This window comes from Harpegnathos saltator, unplaced genomic scaffold (genome assembly GCF_003227715.2).
Source record: "Harpegnathos saltator strain DR-91 unplaced genomic scaffold, Hsal_v8.6 scaffold742, whole genome shotgun sequence".
NCBI classification, from domain to species: Eukaryota; Metazoa; Arthropoda; class Insecta; order Hymenoptera; family Formicidae; genus Harpegnathos; species Harpegnathos saltator.
In genome coordinates, this window is record NW_020230585.1 from 205658 (window position 1) to 218109 (window position 12452).

A 12452-nucleotide genomic window follows, 5' to 3' on the forward strand; every position below is an offset into this window, starting at 1 on the left:
ACAAGCGTCGCTTGTTGTCAGCGCATTTGTCGACCTTGCTGAGTTTGCCGCGTTTATCTCGTGAGTCCATGTCCGATCTTCAATCTTTTCGCGGAAAAATGAAAATGACTATTGCGGCGTTGAGTCACTTGCAGCGCACTCCCGCCGAATTATGGAATGATCATCTCGTGCATATTATGACTCAAAGTTTGGATTCGAGCACACGCAAGGCATGGAATCTGCGCTCCAGCGACGGTAACTCGATGCCATCATTCGACGAATTAGATCAATTTCTCGCGGGTCGCATTCGTGCTCTGGAGGATTTCTCCCAAAGTCCTCCCAACAAGGCGACGAATAAGGCCAGTTCCGTCTCTCGAGTGCATGTCGCGACCACATCTATTTCGTTACGATCATTTTGTCCGATCTGCAAGGCGTCACACTTTCTAAGCGCGTGTCCATCGTTTACACGAGGATCTCCGGAGCAGCGACGTGAGCTTGCTAAGAAACATCGTCGATGTTTCAATTGTCTGAGTCAGAATCATTCAACGCCTGAATGTAAAAGTAAATTTTCTTGCCGGATATGCCAGAAACGTCATCATTCCTCGCTTCACGCTGCCCCGGAGTCCCGTGAGGGAGTCGCTGTGGAGGAGTCGTCGGTGGAGTGAGCCTCGAAGGCATCTGACTGGATCGCGGAGGTGCATTCGATGCTTGCCTCTTCAATCGGAAAGCGACGTGTTTCCGTGTTGCTTGCCACTGTCCGCATTAACGTGAGCTCAGCGTGCGGCCGATTTGTTGTCGTCTGCGCGCTCTTGGATCAGGGATCTGAAATGACATTTGTTACGGAGAACGTGGCGCAGATGCTGCGTGCAAGGCGCCGATCGACATCGGCGACTCACGGTTCCGCGCTCAACGATGTTTAATATCTATCTCTCGGCGATTGCAGAGAAATTCGGAGCAGTGTCGCGCTTACTGTGATTTCCTCCGCGAGTATGAGGCGCTCGGCCACATGAAGCGCGTTTGCAATTCGACAAATTCGAGCGACCTTGAACCAATTGTTTTCATTCCGCACCATCCTGTTTTTCGCTCTAACAACTTAACAGCGAGCTTGCGAGTTGTGTTCAACGCCTCAAGTCCAACGTCAAACGGATCTAGTCTCAATGATCATTTACTAGCCGGACCAAAGCTGCAGACCGAATTGCCGGCCATGATCCTCCGATGGCGTAACTTCAAATATGTATATGTTATTGATATAGCCAAAATGTACAGGCAGATCAAAGTTGATTCACGTGATATTAACTTTCAACGCATTCTGTGGGCCGAGAATCCTCGCGATCCGCCGATGGAATTTCAGTTATTAACCGTTACTTACGGTATGTCGTGTGCACTGTTTCTCGCGTTACGTGTGCTCCAACAATTGACGCTCGATGAGGGGAATGAGTTCCCACTCGCCGGTGCCGTCCTGCAGGACAATGTGTATGTCGATGACGTTTTGTTCGGAGGCCATCACCTTCGTGACGTAATTCGGATCCGCGCTCAGCTGATCTCACTGCTCCGTCGTGGCGGGTTTGAATTGCGTAAGTGGTCTAGCAACTCGCCCGAACATCTCAGAGACATCGACGAGTCCAATCACGGATCAGCATGTTCCAAAACCTTCGCGGCCGACGAGACCTAAAATTCTTGGGGTTGCGTTGATTCCGTCGGTGGACGCGTTCCAGATCTCCGTTTCGTTGTCTGATCACGGTTCAACAAGTAAACGTTCAATTTTGTCAACGATCGCGGAGCTGTACGACCCTCTAGGGTGGGTCACTCCGGTTATCATCACCGCAAAAATTCTAATGCAACAACTGTGGCAACAAAAACTTAATTGGGACGACACGATTCCCGACACGCTTCTCGAGCGATGGCAACAGATTTATACGGGTCTCTCGATGCTCGATGGTTTGCGAATCCCGCGCTGGACTGGATTCGGCAATACTGTTCGGCGCGTTGAGTTTCACGGCTCGGGGACGCCTCGAATGCAGCCTATGCGGCAGCAGTTTATATCAAAATTATTACTCGAGCGGATCATGCGGGCCGATCGAAAGTCGCCTCCCTCCAACCTCTCAGTGTCCCTCGGCTTGAGCTATCGGCCGCCGTGCTCCTCGCTCGTCTTATCGAGTTCGTTTGTCTATCACTCAAGCTCAAAACCGTGCCATGTTATTGTTGATCGGATTCGACGGTCGTGTTGACATGGCTTTCACACCATCCGTCGCGTTGGAAGATGTTCGTTGCGAATCGTGTCGCTGACGTGCAAATACGCATACCCACAGCGCAATGGCGTCATGTTCGAACGAATAACAATCCCGCGGATTGTGCGTCGCGCGGATTGCTTGGCCACGAGATGTTAAATCATCCGTTGTGGTGGCAGGGTCCGGCGTGGCTTTTGCAGTCAGCTGACGCTTGGCCATCTCCTCTCGCGTTGTTGGCCACCCCGACGGTGCCTGAGGAAAAAATCGTCGCGATGCATAACGTGCAGCCTGCCCCCCCCCGTCGTGGGATCTCCTCGCGCGGTTTTCCACATGGCCGAAACTGATCCGGGTAGTCGCCTACGTATTCCGTTTCGTATCCGCATGTCGTCGTGTCAGACATTTCAATGCGGATGTCGAATCTCGGGGTCGAGCTCTGACCGCTGCCGAGTGCTCACAGGCTCGACTATTTTTGATCAAGCGGATTCAAACGGAGCTGTTTTCGCACACCATTCGCACTCTCAGGAGCCGAAGAGCGCTCCCTGCAAAGGACTCGCTTTTATCGCTTCGGCCGTTTCTCGATCATAACGGCATTGTTCGTGTTGGCGGGCGGATTTCTCGCGCCCCATTGCCTTTCGAGACCCGGTACCCAATTCTCTTGTCGTCACATTATCTTACTAAACTCATCGTCGATCATGCACACCTTCACGCGCTGCACGCCGGAATGCAACTCACATTGAGTATCCTTCGCCGCGACTTTTGGATCATTCGAGCGAGAAGTATAATTCGAGAACGAATTCATCGTTGCATTTCGTGTGTTCGCGAGCGCGCCGCGGTACTCCTTCAGCTTATGAGCGATCTTCCGCGGGAAAGAGTGACCGCCCCAACTCGAAGTATCATTCATTGCGGCCTCGATTACGCGGGGCCAGTATCTATTCGCGCTTCCGCTGGTCGGGGCATCGTGTCGTGGAAAGCGTATATTGCTCTGTTCGTGTGCTTGGCGACGCGCGCCGTGCACCTTCAGCTTGTCGCCGACTATTCCTCGCAAGCATTTTTAAACGCGTTTTCTCGGTTCTCCGCCCGATGAGGACTTCTAACGAGAATGTACTCCGATAACGGTACAAATTTCGTCGGGGCTGATAGGGAACTCGCCACTACATACCGTGCCGCGCTTCGCGATCCCAATTTTCAAAACCGTACGACTACCGACGGTATTGAGTGGAAATTTATTCCCACGTCGGCTCCGCATTTCGGCGGCATTTGGGAAGTCGGAATTAAAAGCGTCAAACATCACGTGCATCGCTTAAAACCCAGACTCTCACGTTCGAGAAGTTCGCTACTCTTCTTTGCCGGATAGAAGCCTGCTTGAATTCGCGGCCGATCACGCCCTTGTCAAATTCACTCGAGGATTATGAGCCCCTCACCCCGGGTCATTTTCTCGTCGGATCCGCTCTTACGACAAGCCCAGAGCCATCTCTCCTTGATATCCACGAAAATCGGCTCACAAGGTGGCAGCTAGTTCGCAATTTGACTGAGCAACTTTGGCGTCTGTGGTACGCGGATTATGTTTACTCGCTTCAACAGCGGAGTAAGTGGAGGCAAGTTAAATCCGCGATTAAAATGGGGCAGCTCCTCCTGCTTAAGAACGCCACGCTCCCTCCGTGTAAATGGGAGTTGGCTCGAGTTACTCAATGTCATCCCGGCGCCGACGGACTTGTGCGCGTTGTCAGCGTCCGGACGGCAAGCTCAGAGATGACGCGTCCAATTGTCAAATTGTGTATATTGCCGATCAATTGCGAGAAGCCGGACCCGCTCGTGTCCGAATCTAATTGAAACCGTCGTTTCAAGGCGGACGAAATGTTGCAAATTCGCCGAGAATCAGCAACTCTGGGCGTGATATTTACACGACCACGGTCGCTGGGTCGTTGCTTGACGTCGGCTTACACGTGCGAAGCGAGTCTCCGACATTCTCATGCCTCGTGCGATACTCGTGGTTTTCGGCGTGATTATTGTTCGTCCTCCCGACACCTGAAAACGTTTAATCAAAACAAAGCTTGTGATGTATCGCGACGCTGAGCTAGTCACCGAACGCCGAGTACCCAAATCAGATTTTTTTTCTAATCAAGAATCCGTTCGAAGCAGTCTTTTGCTAACGAGAATTCCGCCGCCTAATCTCACTCCGAATTTTCTCGCTGTCCTGGACGGATGCTCTATAAATCGTTGATCTTATTGTCTTTTTTTCGCGACTCTTTGTTAAAACGTTGTATCGTTCTCCGCCGACTGTCGCTTCTGATCGCCGGGCACGCCGACCAGCCGCCGCTCACGCACCTCGCAGCCGCCGTGAGATTCAACCGCTCGCAGCTCCAAGGAACTTTTCCCGGCGCTCGGATTATTTGTGAATTGGCTGGAATAAACATAGTTAATCGCATCCCGCCGCTGTGAAAGAGTTTTTTTGCACCCCGTCCTCTGCAGTCCGTTCCACTCTCTACCGCGCTTCGTGCGGAGCGGTCCCGGCGAACGTTCGCCACAGTTTTACGCGCGAACAAAGCTGACTTGCTCGATTTTGTGAATGAAAAATTTTTGTTATACAGTCTGCTTCTACATGATCTAATTTTTTGCAATAATTACAAGTAGGTCGATGAGGGTTATGGGGTTGATATAATTGTTCACGTTCTGTGATATCACGAGTGATATCGTAATTCGGCTACATATCTAGCGGTTGTTTCTATCGCGTCATTTAGAGACTGGAATTTTTGTAATAATAGATGTTCTCTAATTTTCCGATCGAGTCCTCCTACGAAATAAGTAATTAATTTATTTGTTGTGTAATTTTTTAATACCGTTCTTTCTGACTGGTTCGGATGATTTGCAGTTGCGAATATTAAATCTTTTTAAAGTTTTTTTGTTCTGTCTATATAATTTTCGATGAATTCATTTCTAGCTTGCCGTAATTTGTTCGCTTCTAATTCCCACTGTTCAACATTTTGACTTTTATTAAACTCCTTCTCTAATGCAGCACATAGCGCGTCTAGATTATCAAAAGTATATATTAAACATAGTGCCCAGCTTCGCCTGTTAATTTGACTTGTAAAACCGCTCCAAAGAAAAATTCTCTATCATCCGGATCTACTAAACTATAGACTCCTTTACAATCAGAGGTAAACTGATTTACGGGAATGTTTTTCCCGTCTAATATGGGTATGAGTGCTAATGTTTTGCGGACTTAGAAATAACTATTATTAGAGGCGACGGAAGGTCTACGATTTTGATTTGGCCTACTATTAGATTCATGCATGTTGTGTTCCATTTTATGCTTGTTTTCGGAAGGGATATCGCTGATTGAACTCGATTTCGAGCTATCCCTATGATAATGCAGCGCTTGTTCGCGAAATGGGTCATAGTCCATATGCTTACAAAACGATAAGATACATGTCGATTCAGTAGCCGCTGATGATCCTCGGATCTGGTTAGTTGGCATTTTATCGTGTTGGTCGTCCACGGAGTCTCACGGGGTTGCACAGCCGTTGGTCGGTTGAGCTGCTGCTGTCTGGTTCTGTCACCTTTTTCCTCGAAATTCGGTCGGTTGATCGGTCGACAGGATCTCAGCAGTCTCCGATTGCAGTGCGCTCGTCTTGACTTGTATCCACTAATTTGCAACTGTCCTTGATTTCAGGCTTAGCTTGCAAATAGCGAAGTTTTCCTCAATCCAATTGTTTTACAGCTATTGATGCGGCTTGGCTCGTTAATAGTCTGTCTTCTTCCTTAGCGGGTCTTTGGGTATGTCAATTTCTTCCTTATAGTATGTACTCGGTCTTGCTACCGGTTTTTAACTTTACCGCTGCCACCAGTTGTTACGGTCGTCACTATGTATTGCTGCGCGACTGTAGTTGAGGAAGGAACCGCCAAATAACACTTAGACTTCGACTGTTGCTGTGGTTTATTCGTATTTCTAAGTCGAGTGTACGTTGCCGCTCGTATGCACTGACGTGGATAGCTTGAGGATCGGCTTGGAACTGACGGAGAGCTAGCGTGAAATTGAGGACTGCAGGACTGGGACGGTTTTTATAAGATGTAGGACAAAGACGGTAATTTGGGGAGAGTAAAGGTAAAATTCTTGCGAGGGTAGTCATGGTAAATAACAGCTTGGTAGGAATTTAGGAGCAATCTATCAATATTATTTGTTTAGGAATAGGTAAGATAAGTCTGGAGGAACATGCGTCATCATCGCCGTAGCGATAGTTTGTATAAGATAATACAAAATAAATATAAAAATATATGTTGCGGCACGTAACAGACCGCGACGCGGGATTCCGGCGGGACCGGTAGCTCTGCGAAAAGTTATAGTCGGCAGACGGGATGGATTCGCTTAGAAAACGGAAGGGCCTGAGAAAGAAAAGAATGCGGCCTTCTTATCAGTATTACAATTTATTCGAGTCGGTACGCTCCGAACGGGCGGTACGCTCCGAACCCCGCGGGCGGGTACAAATTCACACCGCTCTCTTCCGCGAGATCGATACTGCTCGGCGCACACAATTAATTTCTTGGAACGCGACACATAAACGGAACACCGAAAAATTGCAGGTGGACGGTCTTACATATTTCGGGAACCTCCCGGCGGCGTAGTCCTGGCGGGTCGTCGGGCAGGTCGCTCGGTCACTCCTCCACCGGACGAGACGTATATCGGCCTTGCCTCCTCTGTTCGAGCGGAATACGAGATTAACTTCCTAGCAAGCGGTACACTAAATGTCTTTTCTTCTCGGAAGCGGAACACAACTCTTAATTTTCTCAGCGATAACGAATCTGAGTTCTTGTTGCGATAAAGCGGATCTCGCTTTCTCTCGTGAGCAGAACACCAACCAATCTTTTTCCTTCGAGAAGAAAAACGAATTTGAATCTCTCTCCGCAATCCACAAAAATGGATCTTCTCCTTTCTTTCGGCTTCCTCGTCTTTTTCGTTGTTTTGGGGAGGGGTTCCTCTCTCCCCGTTCCTCTCCTGTTCCGGCGGTACGGCAATCCTTCCGTGGATCTTTGTTGTCGATCCGCGGAACGGATGCTAGATCTTGCTCTCTCTCTCTCTCTCTCTCTCTCTCTCTTTCTCTCTCTCTCACTCTCTCTTTCTCTCTCTCTCTCTCTCTCTCTCTCTCTCTCTCTTTCTCTCTCTCGTTCGCTGGCTCCGTATGTCTCGCCGCGGTTTTTCGGCGAGCGGGCCACGCGTCGGGAACGTGCTCGTCGGTATTTCCTGCTTCGCTCTTTCCTTGTTGTCCGTGTGGCCTGTATCATAACAAATACGGCAGCGGTAATTCTTTTCGAGACGATACTTCGATAATTCGTTAATCGGAAAAGAGAAAAGAGAGCAGTCACGTGCCTGGCCGCGGGCGATGTCCTCTTCATCCTCCCAGTTCCTCCGGTCTTGGTGGTCGGCTCGGGAGGTCCAGGGATACAAAGCTTGGGGCGCAAGACCGTCACACCTGCGCGCTCTTAACTCTAATTAGGTGACATTAATTTAGATTAATCCGCAGGGAGTCAATTCGGACTCCCCCCTTAAATCCCGCGCGATAATCTCTTTCTCCCCTGTGCGTCGTGACCGAAGGTTCGCACTGGGACGGGCGCCTCCACGGCCGCCTCGTCACAGAACATGTTATATTGCATGCTATATTCTGTTATATTACAGTAATGTCACTGTTATATAACTGTGTTTTCTGGGACCTGCACCAGATGGAAAGTCAGTCCGCGTCCCCTCCTGTCTATCATTTCCGGTAGACAGGGGCGGACAGCCTCGGCCGTCTGGAGCCCGAATCCCTCGGGGTCAGCCAATATGGCCGACCACTTCTCAAAGACCCGAGCTCTGGCCTGGAGCTTCAGGGCCGCCAGGTCCCTAGCCGTTACCTCCTCCCCCTCTTTGCGAAACTCCTTCACCCTCCAATAGAGAATATGTCTCTCATCGACGAGGAGCTTCACGGGTGGGGAGCCGGCCAGAGCCGTCGCCGCCCTATGCGACACAGTACCGTACCCCCGAATCGCCCTCACCACCACCGTTCTCACGGCCTGACGCATACGGCCTAAGCGCGTATTTTTTACAATGGCGGTTAACCGTATTTTTGACGGTGGCGCCCCGTAGAGGGCGATCGAAAGCACGACACCCAAATAGAGGCGGTGAGCGTTCCAATCAGGGCCTCCCCGGGTCCACATGAGGCCGACTACTGCCAACTTTGCCTTGCGAACCCGGGGGGCCAGGCCCCTAAAATGTGGCCCGAAGTTCCAACGGCTGTCCAACCCAGATATTTTATCGTGGGCCCGACGCGAACGCGGACACTGTCAACTCGGACCTGGGACCCCTTCGGCGGCACCCCTCGACGAGGACCATGAAAATATATGGCCTCCGTCTTTTGGGGCGCCACTTTCAGTCCTAGGCCCTTGATGGTGCCCACCACCGATGCCACTGCCGCCTTCGCTCGGAGGCGAGCTTCCCCCAGTCCCCTCCGCCTCCACTAGTGTGTCATCTGTATAGCGGATGACGTGGCAGCCCGGGAGGTGGGGAGAGCGAAGCACCTTATCGAACATGATGTCCCATAGCAGGAAGCCGAGAACCGACCCCTGCGAGATACCACGTTCCATGGTGTGCCGACCTTAGACTCCGCCTCTCCCCGAGAAGGCGAGGTCCCTATCCCTAAAGTAGGCTGATAGGATTCGCCGGAGATAGAAGGGCACCCCGTGATACTCGTGGACCCGTCCAATATTCGGCCAGGGCAGGGTATTGAAGGGATTGGTTATGTCCAAGGACACCGCCAACAACACCCCGCCCTCCTTCACAACCGTTCAGGTCAGGTCCCGGATGCGCTGGATTGCATTGAGCGTTGAGCGCCCGGGCCTGAACCCGAACTGCATGTCGTGGAGGTTCGGCCCCTTTAAGAACAGATGCTGGACGAGGTGGTCGGCAATAATGCATTCAAGCACTTTACCCGCCTCGTCCAACAGGCATATCAGCCTGTAGGCCGACGCACCACCCGGTGCTTGCTCCCCTTTGGGAGGAGGACCAACTTGGTCCTCCTCCACTCTAGGGGGAATACCCCCTCCTTGAGAAAGCCATTAACTCCCGCATGGCAGCGGACAAGTTCCCCTCGCCGAGGGCGAGAGTCCAGGCGCGGCTAGGAATCCCGTTGGGGCCAGGGGCTTTGCCTTTGGCCCCGAGCTTCTTCCTGGCCCTGGCGAACTCCTCTGGGATGACTTCCAGGTACTCTGCCCAGTCCCCATCCTCCAGCTCGGGGACAGGGATCTGGCGGGGCCCCCTTCCACTCTCAGAAACAGAGTGTCCAGGAGCCCCTCGAGGGCCTAGGAGTCCATGATCTCCGTCGGTGGGGGCGCCCACGGATGGATCTTTCCGATCGTCCGCTTGTATGGACGCACCCAGGGTCATCGTCCAGGGAGTTCACCAGTTGCTCCCACGCTCTTTTCTTGGCCTCAGCGATGGCGGCCTTGAGGGCTTCCCTTGCTTGGAGATAGCCCTCTTTTTCCCTCGCGGCATCTCCGCCTCTCCATCGGGCCCGGGCATACGCTCGTCTGGCTCGGACGGAGGCCTCTCGTAACTTAGCGATGGCCTCCGTCCACCAGTAAGCGGCCCGGCGGTGGCGGGAGTTGGACCGGAGCATCGCGGCGTCGCAAGCCGATGCCATGACGCGCACCACTTTCTTAGCCCCCTCCTGGGGGCTAAGGTCCCACTCACCTGGCCCCTCAAGGTGCCAGGTGGCCATGAAGGCTGCCGCCCGGAACTTGTCCACGTCCAGTTGACTGAGGACCCATCTCTTGGGGAGGGTAATGCTCCCCTCCTCTAGGCGGCAGTCCAGCACCCGCTTTTGAAGGGTGGGGAGACCGAGGGACCACACCACGTATCTATGATCCGATAGTATCTGAACCTCGACCTCCACCACCCACTCCCCGAATATTCGGGCAGCCGAGAGAGAGGCCCATGTCATGTCAATGACAGACTCCCCCCCTCGGCCGCACGCAGGTGCTGATCGACCACTTATTCATCAATAAGAAGCCGAGTCCCGCCGCCCAGTTGACCAGGGTCCCGCCCCAGGGATCCTCTTGCCTGAGACTGCAACCCCACTCCGTGGAGTTGGCGTTGAAGCCCCGGCAACTACGACGGGCCGGGGGTGGCACTGCCGTCTCACATCTCCGACCCGATCGAGAATCCCCTGGATGTAGGCGGGTTTCCCAAGCCCAGCCCTATTTTGGCGGTGAGGGAAATACACCCCCACCACCGTGATGGGTCCCCAATCAGCCGCCACGAACGAGGTCCCCCTTACCCTACAGGGGGAGACCTCGTTGCGGGATTGGCTACCATGGCCATCGAGCCGCATCGGCTCCCGAACCAGCAGGGACTGCTTATCGGGATCCAATGCGGCTCGGTGCCCAACCCCAGCCCGGCGCCCTGTTCCCTCATCCTGTGTGTGTATACAGGTCTTGGGCCCCGGCGCCGCGGCCGAGGTTGGCCTGTAGGACCCGGAGTGGCGTGAACGCTAAGCCTTCTACGCCTCCTCCGGGCTACCCACCTCTGCCTCCTCAGAGGGGACCTCTGTCGGAGTGAATTGTTCGATCTCTCTAACTCAGTTTTCCCCAAGGCGGTATCGGTCATGGTGGCTACGGTCTCTGGCGTCTCTACGGAGGCGCTGGGAGACCGTACTTCGGCAACCCCTTCTTCTGGGGAGTATGAGAGGGGATCTTCTGCCGTGGGAGGCGGATGTGGCGCGCCTTCCGATTCCCTTTCTCCTAGGGTTGTTGGGGGTGGGACATCTGCCTCCACCCGCCTCACCTCCAGTGCTTCCTCTTCTATTGGGGAAGAAGAGACCTCCTCCTCCTCCCTCGCCACCGTCGTAGTCCTTGGCGGTTTCGCCTTCCTTTTGGGCCTCATCGGCTTGGGCTCCTCCGGGCTGATATCGGTGATTCGAGCCTCTATCTCCATTTTGTCCAGCTTCGCCCTTGCCGCAGGGGAGGCCGGTCTGACCTCACTCATCGGCTCCTACGACTTCCCTATTGGGGGGCGCTCCCCTTTTCCCCCTCAGCTGGTCCGTCCGGCCTCCTCTTGTCTCCTTTCTTCCTCTTGCACCTGGGAGGGGGTCTGCAGGCCGGTCGGCCTGCCCGCTTCTGCACATACAGCGCAATATGCTACCACCTGCTGACATTCAGCGGCGCGGTGGCCGGGGTTACCGTAGCGGTAACAAAGACCACTACGTTCGACGGCGCTGGTGCACCGCTCGCGCATGTTGCCCCGCTCCAAGCAGCAGTAGCACACTACTGCGCGAGCGGGCAGCGCAGTCACTCCGGCGCGGGTCCAGCCTACCTGGACCCGCCCCGCCGCTGCGACCCTTGCGGCCGCAGCCTGCGAGCACCGCACCACTACTGCCGCTGTCCCTCGTCGGGCGACATTAAGCCCGCCCACGGAGATCTCCGTGAGCGAGCATCCCCTGACGAGGGCCACGGCGGCCACGGCGGCCACGGCGGCCGTCACCTCATCGACCCTGGTCGTAAGGTCCAGGCCAGTGAGTCTCAACGAAGCGATTCTCACCGGCCTTTGGACTCTATAACCATGAAAGAAGGAGGGCGTACAAGGTGACGACGGGACACCGTGCGTTCGGAACCTGCATCTTATTTTCGTTCCGAAGAGAGAAATATATCGAGAGCGCGGTAGTCGCTAGACCGGGAATCGAACCCGGGTCTTTCGCTTGCCGGGCGACTACTCTAGACTACTAAGCTACCTGACGCTCCACTCTCACGACATTCTCCTCTCCTTAGGTGGAGTTCCTCCGCCGGTTGGCGGCTCTAGCAGTGTAGCTGAAAAGAACAGACCAATAGAAAGCGTAATACAAGGAACGGTATAATAAACAACATTTGACGACCCGCTGTGACTAAAGTTAGTCTGATGTTATATTTATTCCTTGTGCATTTTCTTTGTTTTCCTGCAATAAAAATAAACTTGTATTTTTTTGTAGAATAATAGAAGTGTGATTTGTGTATTATATTATGTGAGAAATAACCAAGGCGCCACCACCACACATATACATACTGCACAATCATTTTTAGAGGTTAAACAATATTACTTTTAAGATTATTGTTAATATGAAACGTAGATTCTCTAAAGCAACACTATATAGAAAAATAAAGAGAAGAACCGCAACATGTTTAGATTTATCACAAAATTATTCAAGTGATTCTGATAATATATCAATGTAATCAATATATCAATGTAAT

The 12452-nt window shown here is 52.8% G+C and overlaps 1 protein-coding gene across 1 annotated transcript; it reads right to left on the minus strand.

Annotated features, from left to right (window-relative positions):
- Positions 1–9258: 9258 nt before the first annotated feature.
- LOC112590179 (uncharacterized) lies at positions 9259–10174 on the minus strand. Its single transcript, XM_025305975.1, has 2 exons — positions 9609–10174; positions 9259–9496 (listed from the first exon to the last, which is right to left on the minus strand). Exons 1-2 carry the CDS (start codon positions 10172–10174, stop codon positions 9259–9261), a joined length of 804 nt encoding a protein of 267 aa, XP_025161760.1.
- Positions 10175–12452: the final 2278 nt, after the last annotated feature.